The sequence below is a fragment of the Lepisosteus oculatus genome, chromosome 12 (assembly GCF_040954835.1).
Source record: "Lepisosteus oculatus isolate fLepOcu1 chromosome 12, fLepOcu1.hap2, whole genome shotgun sequence".
Taxonomy (NCBI): Eukaryota; Metazoa; Chordata; class Actinopteri; order Semionotiformes; family Lepisosteidae; genus Lepisosteus; species Lepisosteus oculatus.
In genome coordinates, this window is record NC_090707.1 from 3,577,028 (window position 1) to 3,602,711 (window position 25,684).

At 41.1% G+C, this 25,684-nt stretch overlaps 1 protein-coding gene across 2 annotated transcripts in view; it reads right to left on the minus strand.

Moving 5' to 3' along the window:
- Positions 1–25,684, minus strand: part of mgat5 (alpha-1,6-mannosylglycoprotein 6-beta-N-acetylglucosaminyltransferase) — a 102,856-nt gene that overhangs the window by 61,261 nt on the left and 15,911 nt on the right. For both annotated transcript variants that reach the window (XM_069196825.1, XM_069196824.1), the window contains exons 2-3: positions 19,511–19,942; positions 6,892–7,065 (exon numbers count right to left, since the gene is read on the minus strand). In XM_069196825.1, the coding sequence (XP_069052926.1) occupies positions 6,892–7,065; positions 19,511–19,751 (415 nt within the window). In that variant the 5' untranslated portion in view covers positions 19,752–19,942. The remainder of the gene's footprint in view (positions 1–6,891; positions 7,066–19,510; positions 19,943–25,684) is intronic.

The window sequence follows — 25,684 nt, forward strand, 5'->3', positions numbered from 1 at the left end:
CCCCAAATATACACTGCAGCACTGAAGTGTAAAACGGTGCACGAGATCTGCACATATTCAGTGTGCTCTGCTTTCAAAATACTAAAAACAAACCATTCTTGCACATTCTCAAACTCTCGACTAGCTAAAACAATTTCAACTTAGGCATCACTTACGGCAACAGGGCAGGACTAACTGCACACAGTCAAAATATTTAAACGCGTATGGCTCAGCCAGTTCCTTGATGTGTTGAAAGAAGGAAGCAACAGAGATTAAAAGCATGGGAGGCCATTTTACCCCATACACGCACATATTCAAACCTACACAGGCACTTAACTTACTGTATAATACATGCAAACACACTTTTGCCACACATCCCGATAATTCTTTCATTATCTACTGCTCATTTCACAATGTTCATGAAGCCGCAAGCTTCTGCACCGTTAATCTCAGGAAAACATATAAAAGCTACCTCAATGTGCAATTCCAGTAATATGCAGAATATTGTCTTTTTCTGTCTAACCCTTTTCATTCTCTTTTATGCATTCATTTCACTCAACTCATTTTTGTGCACTTGATCTGAAACACCACCTCAACCCCTGATGGGGGCACGTTTCAGAAACATTCTTAATCAGTAGTGGTACAGCAGAGGAAGAGTTTAATACTCTCAGACCTTGTACTACACTCATCCCTTGAATGTCACACATGCATCCCTCAGCTTTTAGTATTTCTAAAAATTTCAGAGGACCGGTGAAATCCACTTGAATTGTTTTACGAGTTTTTTTTTAAGTAGTGGTCTTTAATAGTTTTAAGACTAGATCTCTTGTTGATTGTGTTCATGCTTAAAGACAAGCGACTGCAAAAAGGGAAAAGAAAGTCTATTAAAAAACTTGAGGAACATGTGTTTTTCTGGGAGTGCAGAAAGCTGCCCCAGGGTTTTCTTACTCCTTAACCAATTCTCCTTTACTACGACAAACTACATAAGGGCATCTAACAACAGCAATTGGAATTAAGTACCTTACTCCAAGCCTGATTTCAGGCATCCCTCTGGGAATTAAAACCACAACCTTCCAGCTACGAAACCAGAGTATAGGACTTCACCTCTGCTTTCTCCTTAGCAGCCCGCACACTGACGCTGCTCCCTGCCTGAAGCTTGACTGAGCTTGTCTCTGACACCGCACGGGTTCAGCCCAAAACTGTGCTGTGAGAGGACGTCAAGCAGTCTTGACAAAGCAGAGACTACAAGGTAACCTACAGGTACGGCCAATGAATAGCAGCTTGACGTGACTTGTGCTGTGTTTCCTCACATCCGTCTTTAAGAAGGAAAGCCTGTTTATCAACTGCTTACTTAACAATAATAATAACCAATGAAATAAATCACTGCTTAAAGTTAACATGTAATTGTGGTTAGTCATAACTACATTACAAGCTACTGTTGCACACTGATTCTTTTGGGTTAAACCCCACCTTTACAAAAAGACATGTGCAAGAACTGAATACCCCCCGGAGAGCTTTGCATTAAGGTTTCGTTCGAGAGTCTCGCCGTGTATCGCTGAACATCTCGCAGAGCATTCATCACGACTGGCCACCCTTCCACCTGCAGTCCCCTGCACGGCTGATCTTCCAACGGGGTGGGGCAGGGGGGATGTGCCAGCTCTTTCAGCGAGCAGCATGCACCACAAATCAGTGAAGAAATGAAGTATCAAGCAGAAAAGAGAACTAAGCTTATCACTTTGCTCTCAACAATGCATGACAAAATTAGTTTATCAGACCTAGCAACACGGTATTTATTTTTTATGTACATTCGTACTTACTTTATTGTCCCAGATGGGAAATGTGCCTTACAGGCAGGTAAAGTCATAACACAATGCATTTAACAGACATAATACTTTACACAATACATTTAATAGGCATATGGTGAGAAAGAAACTAAATCTATACCTTGTACAGATAAAGTAAATGTAGTCAAATGTCCAAACTGGTAGATAGCTGTGGGAATAAAAGATGACTTTGTTGAATCTAGGCAGTCTTAATCAACGGCCAGATGGAAGGAGTACAAATCCACTGTGCAGGGGGTAGTCTGATGGTAGACTGATGACAGTCAGTGATTATATTGGACTTCTGTACTATTTGTTTGACGTAGATGTCTGGATGTTGTAGTTGTTGTACACCAATAATTTTGCTGGCTACCTTCACAACCTTGCTCAGTCTGTTTATTACAGCATACGTATTAAGGTTACCAAACCAGGCAACCGCACTGAATGTTAAGACAGATTAAAATATGTATTAGATTCAAACTTAAACAGATGGTCTCCAGCTGAGCACCAGCCCCAGCATCACTGTTGCTGATCTGGCGATCGTGGGCAGTGCGATGTTAACAGTCTGCTCTCCACCGGACACAAGCTGCTGGGCTTTCATCAGATCAATAGGCCTTAATCCACATCAAGTGCTTTCAAATAAAAGGTTAGATAGTACCTTACAGATACCGAGTTCTTTCAAGGAGATTAAATCCTCTGAAATGACCTTTAGTTGCAATCCAGCATTCTCACATTACTGGCTTGTCTGTCAGTCACCGAGCCACACAGCTCCTTCACCGCCTCTCTGTACAATAGAGCAGTGTGTCCTGGTGTGCGGGGTAGGAGAGCCACCCGGGACCATGATGAGGCTGCCTTGCCTGACTATTGTAAACTAAGGCACAGTCACAAAGGCACGGCATTGCTTGGTGTCTGTGTGTAACAGTTCAAAGCATTTGTCGGAATCCCTTGGAAAAATGCACACTGCAGTAATAACTACAGTAATTTAAAAAGTAGTGTTTTCGGCAGGATGCAACCTTTCTAAGCCTATTTAAATAAAAGGAAACTTTCTCATTCTCAAATATTTTGACATTTTAAAAAGTACACATGCTTAACGTAAGCACTGCTTATAACATATTACCACAAAATAAACTGTTGTTTGAGGTTTAAGTTGTGAGGTGCTTGTTCAGGTTCCTCAATGGAAAAAGGCCCATCTTAATACTAAAGTACTGTTTACAATTTAAATGGAGTTTAAGGCTTTTTTGCCTTCCTTTTACTCTGTACCTTTGTCCTTGTATTTGGTACTAACCCTGTTCTGAAAGAAAATCATGATTTATATTTCTATGTACATGTCCATACACAGTACTGCTAGAACAAGCTCTGCCTTCACCCCAAGCTCCACCGACGAGAGAGGAGACCATTGTCACCATGGAACAGAAAAACCAATAGCAGACTTGTAGAAGAGCTCACATCCTGGACTGAATCGAACGACTGAGATAAGAAAGTCTAACACATTCTATTCCAGTAACAAATGAAATGGCAGTTGTATCGCATCAAAAAGTCCCAGATTTAGTGTGCAATCCCTCCCATGCTAATACGGTGGACAAAAGACATTTGTGTTCCTTCACTAGGGTTGATTTAAGATTATAGAGATCTTTCATGAAGGTCTTTACAACACAGTATCAAGTTACAGTAACATTGGATTGAGAAAATTGATAGAAAGCTGAATATTTTTTTAAATTATCTTCAATTAGAGTCATTAGCAGTCAGTAGAGCCTGAGACACCACCCAAACCACATCCTCCTTCATGCCTTTGATGTGTAACTTCTTCTTTCTTTCCAATCTACTGAGAGGGAGACGGCTTTACGCGGGGAAACCTACAGCTGCAGCGGTCGCCATCCAGTCATATCACATCTTCAGGAAAAACCCTACAAATTCACCAATCGCAAGAGTGTGATCTCTTCAGGCGTGCACAAGGCAGCACTCAAAAAACACCAGCCCTCGTCCAGCAGGGATACGGCCTGGCTGTGAGCACGGGGCCGAGAACGCCCCACCAGGAGCTGCTGCGGGAGAAGCCATGTGGAGAAGGGAGGGGTAAACAACGAAGGCAGGAACAGGGGCTTAGGCTTGTTCGTGCTCAGCCGGCATTGCTGAGAGGTTCTCTCCCTCTCTCCCTGGAGCTTTTACTTTTCACATCTCCAGACATTAACAGCTTTTATGGAAAACAATGCAGAGGAATTAAGCGGTGTGTATCAAGCCTCTGAACACAAAAGGAATTTCATTTCCTTCACCTCAAAATTATCAACCATTTCAACTGCAGCCGGTATCCAGGTCAGGACACACTCCAGCCACAGTGCTTCAGATGTACAGGAAAGAAATTTGATAACAAAAGCTCTCACAGCACAGGGGCTCCAGGATTTTTTAGGGGGGCTTTTTAAACACAAATACTATTCGTTACTCATACAACTCAGATTGCAAAAATGGAGGAAATAAAACACCATCCAGCACCTGCGCTTTCGTCACATGCCTGGGCTGACAGAGTGGGTAGACGCCTGGAGGAAAGAGGCGCCATAGGCATGCATACTGTTTAACATTCAAACGATGTGCAGGCTACAAACACACCGGTAATCAACATCATGCCAAGCTCTGCTGGTAAGAAAGACATCTGTCATCTGACTGTGACCTTTCATTTCTGTGCTAGGTGTATTTTGATATAATCCCCCCAACAGACAACACGTCTCTGCTATTTGTTCAGGAGTCACAGATCCCCCTCAAACATGCTCACTCAGACAATGAATAATATTCAAGAGTCACCGTAAAAAAAAAGGGGATTTCTAACATTTCTAAGTAGTCTTTACAACTATTGTACTGTTATAAATACAGCACACTGATAAAATAATTTACCTAATAACGGCAGCAAAAAAAAGACAAGTGAAGCACTCACTCTAAATGTACAACAACGTAAAAATTACAATAAAAGGAAAAAAAAAGAATGCAAATACAAGAAGAAATCATGATTTTCAACCAGCTCTGTGCACGGTCCAGATGAGACAAATAATCAAGAGTGTCTACTCATAACCTTGCTCTCTCCCAAATCCTCCCTCCTGTGCTCCAGAACCAGTGCTGAAAGTTGCAATATTACGAGTGGTCGAAATGTAGCCACTCCTCTTAAAATCCTGGTTGAAATGCAGGAGCTGTGAGCGGTGCTAAGATCCAAGTCTGGTGTTTGCAAGCTCCTCATCGAAGTATAAAGCAGACCCAACAGCTGAGCAGCTGCTGCTTGAATTATTACCTTGTAGAGCTCAGAAACAGCTGCTTGCTCTGAGAGGATTGATGACTGCGAGCTGGCAGGGCCTGACTTGTTAGAGGCTAATATAAAAAGCCACTGACTATAATTTCTGTCTCTCATTAGACACTTGGACTTAACGTTGGAAGACAGATTCAAAGAGCCCGTCATAACCTGATTCTGGCCTACCAGTGAAGGCGAGGGTTTTGTGTTGCAATCGACCAATTTTAATCTATGGAACCGTTGGAAGAGGCAAGAAGGAACGTGTCATACAGCAAGGAGGAACTCGCTGTAGGGCTGGTATTTGCCACATCTTACTCTAACTCAGATCCAAAATACTAGTCTAGCCACTAATTCATGTTCTGGAAGCCTTGCGGCAAATACCAAAAGAGTTTAGGGGATATTAACTTCAAAATCTTACATGAAATTACAGCACATTATCTGGGCTAATTCTGATTTGAAAAAATCTGTCAACATTCAGTAGCTTTCTGAGAAAGACAATAGTTTTTAAAAAATTCATTTCATCAATTTGTACTGCTGACTCACAGATTAATTTTAATCTGAACCTTCCAACACAAGCTGTGAAATATTATAATCACGCACACGTTTAAAAAAACAGAAGAAACGGAAATCTTTTATGAATTATTATGTGGCTAACCTACCTTAATCTGGTACGTTATTAAGTAGACTTGCAAATTTGTCATAATTAACACAACAAACAAACCAAGATTTATATTATCAGGCATAAGTTCATAAAGAACCCACGACGCTGAGTGATACTGTTCCTGCAGGTTAATAATCTATAAAGGTTCTTAAACAGAAGTTGACCAGAAGTTTGGTAAATTATGTTCAAATATGGAATCCACCCCTCAACTCACAGAAAGCCCTTTATTCCTGGTGATGGCTGTGGCAGCCTGAATCTTATCTCAGAAACCTATGGTGCTAGCCCTGTGCAGGTCGCCCCACACACAGACAACTTAAAAACACCAAATAACCCAACCAGGGTGTGTTTGGAAGCTGGAAGGGAACTGGAGCACCGGGAGAAAACCCAGCACACACGAAGAGAATATGCAAACTCCACATGAACTGGGACCTAAAGGTCATCTATCATATCTCAATGAACAAAGAGCCCCAAGTCGTTTTACTTTTATTTAGAATTTGAAAGGACCCTGTTTTAATAACTATTTTTTCCCAACATGTTTTTCCCAGGCTTGGACTAAAACTAATAATAGCTGATCTGAGCACAGCTGGAGCCAGCTCCCTGAGTCTTTATCTTTGCTTGCAAGCTACCCTGCTATACAGTAGGTCACTGATGCCTATAAACCACAGACAGAGCCACAGAAACTATGGGAGACAGATCCATCTGAAACTGTGTGAAATGCAACAATCAAAACAGAGTCAAAGGAAAGCAATTACTGTACATTGAAGCAACTGCAAAAATAAAAAGGGCACCTACAGAGACACCACTTCAGAATGCGGAATTCTACATTTAAGCTTTAGAGATGCTTGGCTTTTACCTACAGTGAAAGAAATTAGTCTAAATCCACACACCAGGTGTGTGTATGTCTGCTTCAATTACTGTTGCATTGCTAACAGGCTGAAAGACGTACTGTTTCTACACGGTATTTGAGCTGATAATTCGAGCCTTCACAATTGCAGGTTTCCCAGCAATATACTGTACACATCCCACTTTTCTGGAACTGATGCTGGAACTACCACAGTGCAACGAAGTAACAGAAATGGTCAGAAGTGAAATAAAAACTACTGTATCTGCCCTTAGCTGCATGGAAAGAGCCCTGGGGCTGTTTGTCGGAGGCGAGACGAAGCACCTACCTGCCACGTTGACCTTCTCTGCGTTCCCAGTGCCCGCTCCGGCTCCGGCGGCGGAGGTGCCGTTCGTCAGGTTGCCCCCTGTGCCGTTGTAAACGATGTTCTCCACCTTGGCCTCAAGCTTGCCCAGCCGGAGCAAGATGTTGTCCAGGAGAACAGCCAAGGTCTTCTTCAAATCTTGAAGAAAACAACAACAAGAGAAAGCACAAAAGAAACCGTCAGCCTGACATGATCAGCATTTTATCAGCCTCTTATCTTTAGACAGGACATTGTAACAAGGAAAACAGGAAGTGCTGATGTTCTTAAGCAGTAATTATAACTTACTGTAGGTGCAGACTATCCCATGTCGTTTTTATATAATAACTATTGTTATTGACTTTAACTGCAGTGCATTTAGGAAAAATAGTGATTTTGAATCATTAAAGTAATTGTTAAATTTACTCATTTGCTTTACATAATTGACTGTAAAAAGTTAGGAACCCTTTTTTAAGATAACGAAATGGAGATTCACGTGGTGTTTCAAACCTTTGTGGATTTTTCTACTACAGTAGGTATTCTGGTCAAACTGGTACGTGAAGATGTCTAGTGAAGACCTACATCAGCGTTGGCAGCAAAGGAACAAGTAAAGGTCACGTCCACACCATTCTTCGGGTGTGAGGCTCAACAGCTGAAACACTCACTCTGCTTTCCAGTGGGAAATTAACCTGGACTTGTTCCTTTGCAGCAAACTGATTAATGTTTCAACAAAAGGACATTAAATCATGAAATTGTTTTGTGTACACACCGCAGAGCATTTTTCCACCAGCAATGCAAAACCCCTTAAAAAATTACATTAAAGAATATTCTTGTGTGAATTCATGTTTTTCCTATAACTTCAAACAGAGATCCCCCTCATGTTTAAACAAATACTAGTACAGGAGATGTTGCATGCATTGGTGGCAAAGACAACCTTCAGAGAACACATTAGCATCAATTCACTCTTCCCCTGGCACCAAACCCCAGATGAGATTATCTGTGCTCTCCTCCCCTAGGAGATCTGCAATTGTTCTCCAAAACTCTCACATTCCTGGATAACAGCAGAGTCCAATTAATGATACCTTCTGCTCAAATCACTCTTTGATGAGACAGAGAAGTTAAATGCACATCTTCATAAAATATACATGGACATTAAAACATGCTGAGGAGAAGACTGCAACAGTTTAGTTGCAGTAGAAATGCAATAATTTTACCTCCCTCTAAGTGAGCCATTATGTGACATTCAAGTAGAAAGGGTTTATGTTAGTACTCTGCCTTATAATCAGCTTCCTTAACTTAACTTCAGATTTCAGGAGATAACACTTTACAACTGCCCTGCTGTTCTGCTAGACTGTATGTGACCAGGTGTCATGAATTTGGAGCGCACAACGTAAGTGGCACGTACAGTATAAAGATTTTTGCTCAGAAGCCTGCATATAGCAAAATGTAAAAGTAGTTGTGCACTTTTCAAGTTTGAGAGGTTGGCAAAATAATTTTCTGCTACCTCAGAGAACATAATATTTGTCAATAGATTAACAGCAGAATGGAAAAGGGGGAACAAGTGCTATAATCATAATCAAATCTGTAGTACAAGCTGTGGGCTCTGGACCACAGGGCTTTGGACTCATGGCAGGTGGGACAACAACACACTTCAGTATAGGGGTTAAATGGGAAAATCGTTGTAAATTGTAAATGAGAATTTATTCTTGCATGATTTACCTGATAAGATAAAGGATTAAATCTGACTGGCATACACCAATACACCTGACAGCGTGAGTATCTGGAATGCAGTCTATTCAGCATGGGAACTCAATTTACTTGATGCCCTCTTTGCATTGTGATGAACCGCAATGACCTCAAGGTGATACACCGTGTACAGTATATTACTGGAATGAGGTAACATACCATAACAATTAACAATTACAGCTTCCTATGATCTTACATACTGTAGGTCTGACTTTTATCATCAACTTTATTCACTTTGTTTTTCACCTCAAAGTCATGCTGATATCATGTACACAAATATTAAAACCAGCTAAAATAATATTCAGGTTCTTCATCCACATTCAAAGAAATGTTACAACTCCAAAATGATTCATTTTTAGCTATTGCACCAGGCACTTAAAATATTAAAATACCAAAAAGTAGTTAATTAGCTTCTGTGGTACTGTGCAGATCATTGTTTTCAAATGTATTTGGCCTGACGATCCCACTAAATACAGATGCTTCGTCCTAGAAGAAATATTAACTACAAATGTGCCTGCAATGGAAAACGTGTTACTGCAAAGTTCACCTACATGTTATATTTTTTGCCTAATATTATAATCACCAAGTCGGGTCAATACCATATTCAGTGCCTTTCCTATAATAGGTCCCCGTCCAGCACATTTTACACATTATGCACTCACTGAGAGCCATAAAATGCACTTATTTTCTGTGATGAATGTTTTATCCTCAAGTGCGTACTTTAAATGCTAGGGTTGGTGCTGTAAATTTCATACAGTATACTGAAGTACTAGCTTCTGCAGTTTTTTCTAACATTTAAGCATTTCTCAATTGAACCTTATTGCTACAGTCCATTGTTTTGATGATATGATGGTAAATACACCTCTTGATGTACTACACTCTTCTCTGCATTAAGCATGCCTACAGTAATTGGTACCACAGCCACCCACCTACTATTGCAGGTACTGTAATAATGTGCCTGTAAGGTCTCCTCTATCTAACTCATGCAGCTTTGCTTTTCACCTATGACTAGTTCCCCAGTATGCCTCCACTGACTCTCTGCATTCCTGGGAAATGCAAATAAATACAATTAAAGGTGAACCTTCTGAAAAAATAAAGATGCCTGTTCAAATGCATTTATACAATTATATGGAAATATCAATACAGATGAACAACTGAAGTTAAACAATGATGTACACCAAACATCACAAACATCACAAGCTCCAAGATAAGGAGCAAAACACTGTTTATGTATACTACAACATCCTATTGTTTCATTCTGAACTTTCAATTCCCAATTCAAAAATGTGGTCAGAATTTCTCACTGACAAGTAAAGCAAACAAAGTCATTGAAAGAGAAAATGTAAGAGATATTGTATGAAGCAGTCATCATGATGCAATCGGAAATTCCAGACGGATTTACGACCCCGTAACGATAAATCAGCCTTGCATTAGTTTATGCCTCAATAACAATAAATAAGACTCTGACTAGGGGGAAACAGAGCTCCGACCTCCAGGATCACGCTTCACTGAGAGCTTGCCACAGTTCCACTGGGAACCTACACAGTTGCATGGAGCAGCAAGCGGACACAGTAGAAATGAGTTGGAAATGTCAAGATGCTGCCAGGGCACAAACTAATGTCATCAGTGAGAGGGAGTTAATACCCACCCACAGCCTCTATTAAATGGGAGTGATGCTCAACAGGATGCGGCAAATAGGACACAGACATGTTGCTTCCCTACATCTGCTCCTTTGTGCAACCTGCTGACCCTCTGTCTCATGGGGATCTACTTCCAGCGCGCTTGCATTCCTGCTGAAATCTAAAAAACTGGTTTCAAAAACTAGCAAGGCTGGTGGCACAGACTCAGGTAAATGCTTCTTTTAAAGGGAAAAGGTAGTTAGTGTTTGAGACAGGCAACCTATGCATCTGAAATAGATAAAAATGAAAATCAGGTGAATGGTTATGTATAGTAAACATATTAACCTAGACCAGTGAAATTACACAAGCACAACTTACACAGATACTTAGATAAAGCACAGAACCTAGCAAAACATACTGAAAGATTTAAATGTTCCTGAATGAACACATGTACCACAGTACAAATCATTAGCATCGTACTGTAGCAAAGGAGTGCATTACAGTGCTACTAGGAAAGCTTCTGCTACTGTAACTAAGGGCATCAATGGGTACCGATTACAGCAGTCACAGAGGCTCACAGAATTGAAGAATGGCGTTATTGTCAATGTAGGTTAAATTTCACAGGAATTCACATCGCATTTTTAGTTAAGACACATAATGGCCTACAGTATATGAACTACACTGTAACCACAGAGGCTTTAAATCTGGAACACTGGCACAGAGAGAATACTGAGGTGCTCTATGATGGAATCAGCACAGCGTCTAATGCTGACACATTGTGTTCTCTCTAAATGGACTGAGCGATACTTGGCAATCGCCGTTCTTCTGGGCATTTCTGAGGCACAGAACAGGTAGTGCCAAACCCCTTTCAGAGTAGCCACATTATCCTTTCAGATTTTATTCGGAAAATGAATGAACTTTAAACAAGCCAGCATGGTGTGTAAATACACCGCACATCATTCAAAACAAATTTGAGACAACCTATGTACTGTACTGTGTACTAATGACCATCTCCTGCGCAGCTAAAACAGAATCATGAAGTTACTTCCAAAATTTTTAAATAGTCCATGCTTGCCTGGACATCACACGTCAAATGCATGAACAGAAATATTCACTTCATGCACACTTATTTGTATATAAATATAGATTTCCCATTGCATCTCTTCCTTCATACCACTGACCGCACTCAACACTTCAATATCCTGCACCATTCAGGAACAGAACAACTCACAGGAGGTTTGTGAAGCAGACAATGTCAGTTCATCTGTTCCTTTTTCCAACAGGAGGATGAAAAGTAAATTGCACCACTTTATGCCTCAGAGGCAGCAGACAATTGTTATCAGAAACACATTATTACTGATAACACTGCAGATTCACACTCGCCCAACCAGCTACAGTAGTTCACTTGTTCACATTAATCAAAGTTTCCTCCTGCTGCCTTCACCTCACCCACTCAAGGGGACCCTTGGGGTAGGCATGTACCATCTCCTGTGAGCTCTTCATCACAGCGTGCGAGTGGCTTAATCACTTGACTTGAACCTACAAACTCCAGGCCATAGAGCCTTGCCCTACAATTTATTTTAGTGATATGGTAGACGAGAAGATCTTAGCAAGCTAACCAAGTCACATTGTGGCATCATCATAAGACATTTTCAGCTTAGTACTGAAAAGCTACAATAATGCAACTCTGAAGACCTCATGGGACGCAAGCTCTGTTTAAACAACATTAAGATAGAAACCATTTAAATCACCGTTCACTTGTCAGCTTGGGAGTCTGATCCACACATCTTAATAAAGTGGGAAAAACATCCCCCAAGTAAGATCTTCTAAAAACAGACACAATGGAAATGTTAGAAGTACAGTACTGTGGTGCAACAATGTTTGAATATGTGAAATAACCACACTGCACCCTTACAGCAGCGCTGTAAAAACCTAGTTACTCCATAACCAAATTAAAGCTTTTGAGAAAAAATTGGAAATGCTGTTAACAATGGCTTGTGTTAGCTGGCAAGTGGGTCTCGGACTAAAAGCTACATAAAATAAGAATGCATACAGATATCCTGGACCTCCTAAAATATTGTATTTTTATCACATTTAACGAGCTCAGGCAAGTTTCCCCAATAAGATGATGAATAACATTAATGGTGCATCCAAGAAAAAAAATGTTGTAAGACTGCAGATAATACAGTGAGATCAAGCTCCAACTATCTCTATGTAATAGTTCTTCAGAGACTCCTATGGACAACTAAGCAGCATTAAACCACAAATGTACACTAAAAGACGGCTGGCAGAACATTTTCTGACCAAGCATGTTGTCAAATTTCTTAAATGGAAGAATTTAAACTTTTCTAGAATATATTGTCATTAAAATGCCTTAATTTTTTTATGTCTCTTACAATAGTTATCAGTCTTGGCTGCAATACACTACATTATATGTGGAAAGTAGATAATTTACAACATTATTCCAGTACTATAGCTCATCACCGTAGCTTGAACAAATCCTAACACTAGTGACTTGTGCTGAATGAAAGTGACAGAGTGGGGAAGTGGGGAATCATTCATTTTTTAATCCCAAGAAATCCATATTTTTATGCTTCTGAATTCAAGCTTGATCAGTGTCTTTATTAGTGCTGTGCATCTTACAGTACCACACATTTCTGGGTTCAATATAACCTTCAGGGTAAGCAATCACAAATATTCAGGATGCACTTGGTCTATCACAGCTTTTATACAGTATAATTGTAGTCATTAAACTATGCAACTATATTTTTGTGTATATTTAGAATAATATGCAGGACGTGTTTTTATGAAATGTTCAAGACCTTATATGAAACACTGATTTTTCATACAGGTTTATTCTTCATCTCCTAATAATGACAACAGCATAAGAGCTGCATGTTTAGGGGTGCTGGCATGAGTGACACACATGCCTTGTGTACTCATAGCAGAAGTGCTACATTCAACATCTGGAAGAATGGCCATAAACAACAGGCCAGCCAGCAGCAGGCTGAGCACAATCAAGAGAGAAAGCCACTGAATCTCTTCTATAAGGAATATTCATCTTGGAGGAGTTTAGACTCTCTGTAGACTTTAATTCAGTCACGATGAATTACATCCACACTGGACACACTGCCCAATGGCTCTTGTGCAACAGCTGACAGGAGGTGAGACCAGCCTAGTGAGGTAGGCTGTCGGTGCTCCTGGATATCATGTGCTGCCTGTCTTGTCGTTAGCTGGACATCCCAGAGCCAATCCCTAACACCTCCTGGCCTGACCTTCTGGCGGCGACGCACAAGGGAAGCAGCCAGCCTTCGCTGGCATTTCTACAGTCACTGGAAATAGGCAGAAGAATTTATTTCCACACACAAACTGAAAACAGGATAGAGTTTAGATATCCAGGTACAACGATGCTGTCTTACTATGCCTTTTTTGTTGCACTATTAGTTTTCTTACGTTCTGTTCTTCCATAACAGTCTGTAGCTGGGTTTTATGTTTATCTCTCCATTTCATATCAACAACAATCTGGTCTTTTCCTACCATTGTTTGAGAATATTTGAACCTGTGACTCCTCCTGATTAGCAATTGTAAAATGCGCAACATATAAAGGAGTTAACTTTTAATATCTTATAGCTGAATCATATCACAAAAGTATTTAATGCATCAAGGCCACAGTCTCTAGAGATATTTTTTATTTTTATTTCCTGGTTAAAAATATAAGGTACAGTAGTTTGCAAAACAGAGGCTGTGGATTGTGTGCTGATGGTCTGACTTCTGGTCATGGGTGAGTTTGTTAGGTAGTGGAGGGGATGTCATAAAAAAAATCTTAAGTCCTTGGGCCCTCAGAGTCAAAATAAAATTGGGAGACCCCCACCTCCACAAAAACTCCACGAACATGCCTGCGCAAGGCCTGGGCTTTTAATGTTGTGGAAATGAAACACCGAGACAGGAACTCTAACGGTGGAAAGGAAGCCTGTGGCGAGCCCATTTAACGAGCCACTCCTCCACAGACTGAAGAAGCATAGAGCATTTCCTATCACACTACAATTAGATCAGATAACAGACCATAATACAAGGCCTTGGGGTTCTTACATCTCACAAGGGAGGTAGTTCTTCAAAATAAAATAAATTACTATACTGCTGCACTGCTTTATTTCATGTGAAAATGACTATAAAATACAATATGATTTATTGTATTGTATTAATTGTATTAGATATTCCTTGCTTTGCAGTATAAGCGGAGCCAAGTTTAGAAATATAATTGTTTTATAAGCTACTTACTGTATTTTTCCAGCATCACTAAAAAGCACATTTCTCATGGCTCAACACAGAAGAATAAAACACAGAATTTCTTCTAAACACTTCAATTTCTCTTGAATAAACTAATTTCATGGTTTTTACTACAGTAGATAATTCGCACTGTAACTAAAACCTGGATAATTGCAGTTAGTTAATTATATCATTATTCCCGATCAGGAAACAATGAAGCAAGCCAGTTGCCTCTAGTGATCACAAGAGGAGAGAAAGAAAGACTTGATTTCTTCCGATCGAAAACGCTGGGAATGATGCTGCTCTGCGAGGCCAAAGACTTGCAAAGATAAGCAACCAACCCCCTTATTAAAGGTTTCAACAAAACTCTTGAACAGATGTTTTTCCAATTACAAGAGTCCTTTTTACTACATTCTTCTTGTGTGATATCTCTGTATTTTTAGTCTATATGTGCTGTGTGTAGCTTATATTTATCTTGATTTACAGCATTTTCTCTGTTATCCATGAACACAATACAGACTGTTAAAATAGTATCACCCTGTTAGTTAAATCCCAACCATCTGGGCTCTTCACTCTACCTATAGCTGAGTCAATAATCTCATGTTCTTAATGAGCTTTCTCAGTTAACTGTACAGGTATATTTACAGTATGAATAGCAATGATGATCAATAATTATCATTCTAATTCTAATAATGTGGTCATACTGTACATTGGATTTCACTCTCTCATTTTAGCACTTGACCACAAATGCAATAAATCAATGCCCTCTCCACTTGGCGCCAGGAGCAGTTTGTGGAGATAACTAGACTACTGCAAAGTCTCCTGTAATAATTTTTAACTAAAACTCATTTCCGTGCTCTCCACTGTATACTGTATGCCAGATTTTACTGAAGCCCACAGGTCGATCTTAAGTGTTTCATTCTCAGGAGCCAATGTGTTTTCAACAGCCCTGTGAAGTCCAAAATGGCAGCAAGACACACCGTTTAAAATTCGTATTTTGTGGGTTAAATCAGAAAGTACATGGATGACTGAGTCTGTATTAATCAAAGTCCATCCGTATGATAATACTAAACTATTCAACAGCGAGTGACCTCCCACATGAATGAAATGGAAAAGCATTTAACTAATCCTGGCCTTTCTTTTCAAACCCAAAGTGCAAAGCAAGATGTCATCAAGTAACTACTCTATCAAAACCATATAATGTTATATTATATTATATATATCATATACAAGTTACCTGCCTATGCCAGATTCTAATACGGAAGCAGACCTGGTTATCAACTGCATTAATTGGTTATCCATTCCTATGCTGCAGTTAGCTTTTATATTTTTTGCAATTATTCCGACTGCAAGAAGATGACAGTAACACTACTCGGAGGAACAGCTTCTGTAATTGTTAGTAGTGTCCTGCTGCCGATTTTCCCCGTCTGAGCAAAGCAAAGCGCAGTACATTAAAAAAACCTGCAATGCAGCAAATGAAACACCACTGTCGAATAAAAGCTGAAGACAGAGCCGTGCTATCGGTGATGTATGACCACATCAGCAAATGTGTTGTCGTTCTCTATTTCTTTAGGTTAAAGCTGGATGACTGTCAAATCTAATGTTTAAAATCTGACAAACTACACTAAGTGAAAAGATTAAATGGATGAAAAACATCATGAAAAAGAGATGGCAATGCCATTTATTTTAATGAAAATATCATATAAAGGATGGTAAACTTGATGGGGGAAAAAGATGGACCCTATATTTTCCTGCCTGACTGCTCCAGATATCTCACTGTCAGGCTTTAACGAAGGAACTGTGTACAGGGACAGTAATTTTGCTGAAAGCATGCGATCCCACCACGACAGTACAGTATGTGACTACAGGGAGATGTACTTCACCTTTGGATTAACAGTTTCAAACAGCTGTGTTAAAGAAAGACGTTTGTGAAACTTTCTTGCATGGGCAACTTTGCAGCCCGTCAGAGAATGCACAGAGGAAACAGCCAGAAACTCAAACATGCCGTCTACACTTGCACAGAAAGAACAAAACAGATTGGAAACAAAATCACTTTAAATCAACAGTGCTAAATGTCACACTATGTAGGCATCATATTTTAACAAATGAGTATAACACCTTAACAGAGTGTGTCCAGGCAACAGTGCTCATATGTCTTTGTTGAACACAGTCCATCATACTGAACTTTGACACATGCTGGCCAAGAGGATGTACAGATCCCCTTCGTTTTCATCAGGGCTCATCACATTAGAAAACAAAATAAAACTCATGTAGCCATGCATGTCACTACCCCCACCATGCTTCACAGAGAAGGTGGTGTTCTTGTTCCAATACTTTCAAATACTGGTATGCGTGGTGTAACACAAAACATGTATATTATACTTATCATTCATTTTAATTATCATGATCAGAAACTAAAATTGCTATCCCAACACTTTTGGACAGTACAGTAATTATAAAAATAGAAGTGTAAATAAAGTGCTTTGGGATCCACTGGGATGAAAAGAACTACAGTGCACATATGGAAGAAATTAATGCTGTCATTGTTTTCATTCCAGATAAGTGTCATTTATTTCCTGAAGTGTAATAATCCCAGAAACAGATGCATCTGTGCTAGAACTGGGTTTAAATATACTCAAATCTAAAAAGAGAGATAACTATATCAGTAAAAAGGCTGATAATTTAATTAATTATAAGATGTACTTTAAACATCGCATTTCCACTCTCTAACTTTTTGTAATCATAAACTCCTTACAGGTAATTCTCCCTCTCGGTTTCTCTTCAGAGTGATATATGGATTCTGGCAGAAATGGATGACAGTCTTTGCTCATTCTAGGACTTGCAGTCTCAATAGGAGCCACCCGGCTCTTTTTTGTATTATTTGATGTATACCCTCACTCTGCTCCAAAGAATGCAGGAGAACTAGGAGTTCCTAGCCCCTTGTGTAGGCTTTGTATCATTGTGAGTATACTGTACTATTAGCATGATTTAAGAATGTGCTGATGGGAGCATAAGAAAGATTACAATCGAGAGGAGACCATTAAGTCTTATTTAGCTCATTTGGTTGCCAGTAGCTAATGTATCCAAGGCCCTAATCCAGCCATTTCTTCAAAGAAACCATGATATCAGCTTTGACCACATAGCAGGACAGCTTGATCCAGAGCAAGCCTTTGTGCACAGAGGAGCCTCCTTTTCTCAGTTCTAACTACTTCTCCAAAGTACATCAAACATTTAATAGCTGGTCTCTGATGGCCTAAATAAAGAGAAGATCTTGGAAGTCATTGTCAAAGACCAAAATGACCTACAATTTATTCACAAGTACTGTGTGGAACATCTGACAAAGCATTTCGGCAGCAAAATTATTTTTGGGTCATTTTCAGAGGCTGAAAGATAAGCTAGGTTTTTTTTTTTACAACGTTTAGCATCTGTAAATACTGAAATAGAATTTTCTGAATGCAGGCCTCAAAGAACCCAAGCCATTTTAAAATAAACTCAAGGGCGGCTTGACAAGTGCCTCCCCTGCAGTTGTATTTTGAGCCCTGTGGGGGTCCAAGCAGCAGGTCTGCATCTAAGCCTTTAGCTTACCTGGCTAGAATTTAAATTCAATAAAACTTGCAGCAGAGGTCACATTCAGGAGACATGACAGTCCCACGAGCTCCGTCAAGGCATCTTGAGTGTTTTGCAAGAGTACAGCCCTCGGAGTACTTAGTCTTGCCTGTGTTTTGCTTTGAAGCATCAGCATCCTACATTTGTTCCATCAACATTGTTAACAAGTACTAGGTTGCATTTTCTTATCATTCGCCCAGTTACCTTCAAACCGCTCTAAAAGAGCAACAATTGCATTTTTATTCAAGTCAGATTCAAGTGTTTGTATCTCCATGAAATATTAATTTGAAATGCCCGATTTGCTCGGGGACTCTTTCGAGTGAATTGTTATTTTCATTTCATTATGGAAAGATACAGACCTGCCCATTCAGTTTCTCATGAACTGCAGAGCTTTCCAACTGTTCTCACAAAATGTGAAAACAACTGTACAGGAGCAGAAAAGCACTTTGCTTTCGTCGGCGTAAATCCACTCTGATTATAGATGACTGAAGTGCCTCTTAATAAGTATACTGAACAAGGGCAAAGATAATGAATTACATGAGTCTCTAAGGTGCACCACGCATTCCAGGTCTCTTCTGTGTCCTTGAGAGGCATTTATCCAAACAGAAAAACAATCTGTTCCCTTAGGAGAAGGTGATGACACTGATTGGCAAGAATTTCTTCTCCTTGAGGGGTTTGTGTCTCATAAATCCTCTGTCTGGATGAAAGGCCAGAACAATATCATGCAGATGCCATCACAAAGTAGACAGCCTGCACAGAGTGGGCAGAACTGTGCAATTGAGGCAGCAGCCTATGGTAACCCTGAAGGCAGAGGGTTTGAATCCTGAGTACGGCCTTGCTGCTGTTGTACCCCTGAGCAAGGTATATCACAAAGATTGCTGCAGTATACCTCACTAATAAATAAGTGAGCAGGAATAATGTCCCCGGACTCCAATGTTAGCTGTGTTGGATGAGAATCATTTGCCAGATAAAGACAAATAACCACTTTGACTGACTTCTACTACCTACCACTGAACTGTCTTCTTGCGACGTTGTGGTCAGGATTGTGGACTAGTAACCTAACGGCCGTAGGTTTAAACCTAAGGCAGGGCTGTTGTACCCTGGAGCAAGGGACTTCACCAAGATTGATGCAGTAAAATATTCGGCTGTATAAATGGGCATAAATCGTAAAAGAAGTCACCTTGGAAACAAAAAAATAAAAGCATCAGCCAAATGTGGTTACTGAATAACAATACACTCTACTCTAAATACAATCCATCTGGTTTTCATTAATGTTTTCGCAGACACCAACCTTACGTTAATTATACTAATGTTGTGAACACCTGCTAACAAAATCAAGTCAATTAAAAAACGAGCATGAAGCCGCTCACCATACGCGGTCATCGTCCCGACGTAGGGCCCGTCGACCACGTTCTGGTTTTCCTCCGCCAGGGCCTTGATGTAGCGCTTGCTGAGGTCCAGGATCTGCTCCCGGAGCACGGTGCTGCTCTCGTGCTGCGTGCGCTGCTGGATGGTGAAGTGCAGGAGCATCATGCCCCAGATGAAGCCGAAAGTCACCAGGAAAAACCCCAGCTTCTGGGAGGAGAGCTTCCACAAGTACACAGAGCCCATGGCTGAGAGGCGGGCAGGTGCAAAGAAACGGAACAGTTAAAATGGACAGGGCGCCGGAGAGGCCTGCCAGCTCATATCTCGCGTGTCCTGCAGGATCGACAGTGCTTCTCGCCACAAGGGTTTCTCACTGAATCACAGAATTCGCAGTCCGCCCCATCTGGCACTCAGATCGCCTCCAAGTCTTCATTCCGCTGAAAAGAGAGAGGGGGAAAAACATCTTAATAATGAGTCTAGTTAAGCAAATCAATAAGACACCTGTGATTAAGCTAGACCAGCACCCCAAAAAAACAAGCACTCATCTCCGAATAGCACGAAGCTACTTCCTGTACACGAAATATAATTCAAAGATGCAGCGCAGCCCTCTGCTTGAATAAGCCAGCAGCCATTTCACTCTGCAACTCGCAGCTGGCAGCCCACTGAAGCCCAGCAGTGTGAGCCTGGTTAGTACCTGGAGACCTCCTGGGAAAAACTAAGGCTGCTGCTGGAAGAGGTGTTAGTAGGGTCAGTAGGGGGCGCTCACCCTGCGGTCTGTGTGGGTCCTAATGCCCCAGTATAGTGACGGGGACACTGTACTGTAAAAAGGCACCGTCCTTCGGATGAGACGTAAAAGCGAGGTCCTGACTTTCTGTGGTCATTAAAAATCCCAGGACATTTCACAGAAAGAGTAGGGGTGTTACTCTGGTGTCCTGGACACATTTCTAATTGGCCTTTACCAATCATGTCCTCCTAATAATCCCCATCTCTGAACTGGCCTCATCACTCTTCTCTCGCCCCCGCTGAGAGCTGGTGTGTGGGGAGCATATTTGCCCCTCATCCAGGTGGGGCTACACACTGGTGGCGGTGGAGGGGAGTCCCCATGACCTGTGAAGCGCTTTGAGTGGAGTGTCCAGAAAAGCACTGAGAACCGACGGTCACGGAAATGCTGTGGCTAATACGTTTATCAGGAAGAAACTATGGCATTCCTAGTTCCCCCTTTCTGCTCTGCAAATCTGGGCCTTTCTTTTAAAATCCTTGCCAGACTCCCACCTGCTCAGGCATGCTTTCTCCACAGAATTATCTACAGTGCTGTTGGAGCCCTGGAAGCTATTTTAAACAAAAAAAAACAGCCTGTTAAGAACTGTCCACCATTTAGAAAGGAAAAGTAAAAAGTAAAATGTTGCTGAACTCAAGGGAGAGCACTAACAGGCCAACATTTAGAAAGGCTCCATCTGGCAAAACCTAGCAAAAGAGATATTATTCTAAGTCATGAAAGTTATTTCCTTCAGTGGTTTCTTAAAACTGAAAACACTGGAGCAGAGATGGAAAGCTGAGGAGCAGGACTGCTTATGGTTAGCTGGGAATTGTAAGTGTGTACACAGAAAACATGAAATACTATTGTTTCCTCGGAATGGCGAATCTGACATGTGGCCCGCATGCACGGAGAATGTCTGTGTAGATCGTCACAATCAGCAGCTGACACGTGCTGCACCATGTGATGATACCGTCCTGCCCAAGAACCTGGTTTTCTGTCCCCATTTCTGAGAAAATAATCGCATCTTAATGTTCCTATCCCAAAGCAAATGATGCGATCTGAATATCCTGCAGACAGCAGTATCACATCGCTGGGGAGCTACAGCACTACGATCTGCTTTTGTTCAGCACAAAAGCAGGAAATACCTTTCACCTTATCGCCAAGCAGAAGCAGGGAAATGTGAGGACTGGACTTTTCCCTTTATGAGCAAGAGAGTTCTAACCTAAATTAAGACGGTAAACAACAGATAGGCAGGATTGCAAGATAAAAACATATAAAAGCTTATTTTATCCAAAACCGTAACATGTTCTACAGCAAGAGTGGCTGCACCTCTGTTTCCCGAGGGACAGGTATTGCACGTATCTGTTCACCTGTGATCTGTGGTGAAGCTCAGGAGAGAAATAAAGAGCGACAACAGCAAAAGCAAAAATGAAAAAGATGGCTACTGAAATGGAATCATGCCCCAGGGTTGTAGAATTAATTAAATTTGAAAAATAATTCTCTTCACTTTAAAAATAATTTGCTTTCATAGAATTCTTGGCCCAACCTATGAAACGGGGCAAAAGAAAAGTCCAGTATTGTTAATCTGGTGAAAACAATTTGCCATTTGTAGCTAACTGAACCAAACACACAACATCGGGGGAAGAGCTGTGTAGAATTCTATTCATTGTGCTTATCCAGCTAAGTCAGATTAAGAAATAACACTTGAGAACTCTCAGTCACGCCCACGTAGCGGTTTCTCTAATTTCCTGAGAAGTGCCGACAAGCCAACGCCAACTGTTCTCCTGTTTCAAACAGTTAACTGGGCGCCCTCCCAGCCTCCACCCCGAAACCATCACCCAGAGAGCGAAACTCCTGCACTTCACTCCTGGAGGAAATGTCTCAGTCCGAATGATGGCAAACCCACAAATTGCCAAACAAACCAGGAATTTCCAAGGGAAAAAAAAGATTGTTTAGCATTCATAAGGAAATTGGGAATATCTGGCCTTCACAATTAACATTGCCCTTGATTAGACTGTGCCGACTGCAGAGCACACACTCTCTGGCTCTGGTGTAAGGAGTCTAAAGAACTGGGGCATGCTTGTGGCTTGCTTTTTCAACATCTTTCTTCAGCTTTTGTTCACAGGGTAACTACCTGTCTTGTGTGCCAAATCAGTTACTAATGCTCCTGGACACCAGTCCTACTGTGACTGCTGCCAGTCTCATCCTTGAGGTTACCCAAAAGAGCTTGGGAGTTGAGCCAAGAACTATTGATTAATTTATAACTCTGAAGGAATACTGTCTGCATTTGTTAACTTATGTTAATAGTTCTTTAGCCACTAAAATATGTACCCTGTATTCATGTTTCTGGGGTCAACCCTGAAACCAACTAAGACTAATTCATTTCTGCAAAACCCTTTCTCATGCAGCACCAGTCTCTCCTTTATGCATTCAGTGGAGAGAGAGGCAAGCTTTCTTCCTTTCACATATTTTTAATTGAGAAAAAAGCCTGTTTATACAGCACAATCCTTCAGCTTGAAAGACTTTGAGACCATTGGTTAAACCTTTTGGAACAAATCGTCTCAGCAATTAATTGATCTTTTTTGAGAGGCTTCACCTGGCTCCCTTCTGCTGCCAAGACAGCGATTGTAGCCAATCCAACCCGCTGTCACGATGTCAAGATGACATCTTATCCTGCAACAGTGAGACTCCAGCCATCAGGTCATCCCTTTCTCCAGGACAATGACTAATCCCTCAAGACTTGGGTTCTTTGTTCTACTTTCTGAAGCAATTTCTCACTGTTCCAGCTGATCTGCTGTACAGTGAGGCTGCTGGTGCATACAATTTGACACCAATCACCCATGTGGGGGCACTACAGAGGTGAGTAAAATAGGTCCCTTCCTACTGAATGGGTAAAGTAGTCTGATATGGGATGAAAAGTGCCGTATAAATGTTCTCATATCACTGGTGCTTTGGATTTCCATAACTGGACTACAGTGTTATACACCGCCTTGACTTAAAGTCAACAAGAGACAGAGATCATGTTTTATATGATATAGATATGGGAGGTAATTACATATATATTGTCAAGCCGCAGTGCTATACCACCTACATCACAAACACTGGCATGTTTTTTTTTACTTCTAGCATTTAAAGACTGCACAAAAAGTAGACTAAGTGGCATGATAGCTCTATCAAATGTATAAAGCAAAAAAAAAAACAGGATAATAATACTGTATCAAATTGTTTTGTCTGACTTCCCTGACAATTTCCAAAGAACATAACAAGATCACGTTTGTTTTGCTGTTGCCTGTAACATGGCTGTTTTTAAAAGAATTAGCCTAAATGTCTTAACTTATCATAGCTGTTCACAACTTGGCATTTCCCTTACATCTCCCTATAATGCTTTACTGCAACCAGACCTCCGGGATCTTCACACCTAGGTGCTGAACAACATTTGCAGATCTGAATAATTTAAAAGCCTCTTCATTTAATACCTCTAAACAACCTTACACCCCACCACACACAAAAAATGTTTGTGAATTAATGCATTAATGTTTAATTTTGTGCACAGCACATGACTGTCCAATGCCACACAGGAGCAGGATGCAACAGACTTAAACCAGAGACACTCCTGATCAGCTGTAATTATCACACACTAAAGGAACTTCATCCTCCGAGCTAAACTAGTATTGTGCATCGTACAAAGAGTACAAAAGCCTCTGGAATTAATTTTAGTATTTTTTTTATCCTTCCCTGAGGGGAAGGAAGCAACAAAGTTCATTACCAGAAGAGTCTCAGGAAACATAAACCTAAATCATCAAAATCTTTCTCTTCATAACCAAGAGCTCAGAGCAAGTTGCTACGGTACAGCTTGAGTCTGTAACTGAAGCACTTACCCCTTTTCAGATGTAGTCTGAAACCATTACACTCCCTATCATTTCAGTGTCTATTCTCATGAGCTGAAGTACAGACACAAAGAGAATAATTCATCTGAGACACTGCATTTTCTTCTGCTCTCTTTTATCAGCTTTCTAATCCAATAATTAGAACGAACAAACAGAAAGAACAGGCCAGGAAAGCACCTACAACAAACCCAGGAACAGGAGGAAGCTGCAGAGTGCAATTCAAGCCTTCAGGAAAATGACATGGCTGATTATATAAAACCAGTGACATTGACTTCAGCGGCCTGGGAAAGTTCTGCAGTACGGTCATGTCTGAGATACAAGGCAAAGAACGTGCACTGCGTAGACAAAAATCAAGAATAAACATCCAAACCACGTTCAATTTAAACAGTGGGATAGAACTTTTGTATTGTATCTATGAGATTATTATGGTCTTCCAGGTCTAACGTCACCTATCCCATCTTTCAAACTGCCCGCTCTTCGTGAGACTTCTGGAGTGAAACAAAATAAAAAAACATTTCTTCACTCTGGAAAGGTGCAAGTTCATTCAGTGAATATGTAATTCTATAATAAAATACAGCTGGAGGTGAGATGTAAAAGTAAAAGAATTATACAACATGACTAAAAATGGTCTGGCTGGCAAAGATTAAGTGCTCAGAGAAAAACAGTGAAACCATGTACATGGTCTCAAAATCTGAAAATTAACCAACCCCAACCAGCAAGCAAACCTAAAGGGAACATGTAAAGTATGAAAGGCAGAAGCAAATCCAAAGACACTAGCACTGCTAATGAATTCCACTTCATGTCTCGAGAGACTGTTGTTCTGTTGTTTTGACAGGAATGGAGACAAGAGCCGATCCTTCACCTTCGGCAGATCACAGGCAACACCGCTTCTGAAAACACCTCCTTGATTACCAGCACCACGGCAAAACACTGCAGCAGCATTTTCACCGCGGTGACAAAACAACACTTACTGCAGCTTACCTCAGCCTAGACAGTATACCTACCGGGAGAGCGTACAACAACACAACTCTGAAAGTGTCCGAAATCAATTTATCCTCCTTTAGCCTTCCAGGAAAATGGGTTTGGTGGATGAACTGTTAGAAGAGTTAGTTTGCTCACAGCTCAACACACTTCATTCTGAACTTCAGTTCTACACCACAAGCCTGTCCTGAATCCTCAAGTCACCCTCCTGTGGTCACCAGTGCTCTTCCATCTCCCTGGACTGGATGTGTCAAGATGTCCACCCAGGGAGACCACGTGACAAGCTTCCGCTGTGGCAAACTGACGCCCACGCTCCTGACGCAAACCTTTCACATTGCTCTTGCACCCTGCGTCCTCTTGTCTTGGTGGGCTTGTTTGTTTGTTTCTGCGGCCTCTGGGGATGGCAGCGGAGGGAAGGAAACTGGACCCGCTCGCCATTTCCTCTCCAAAGCAAGAAGAAAGCCCAGAACTGGAGGCAGCAGCCTACAGAGCAGCAGGGGCAGCTTCCCCGAGCGGAGGGGACAGCAGTGAGCTCCGCGCCCGGGGCAAGGGCA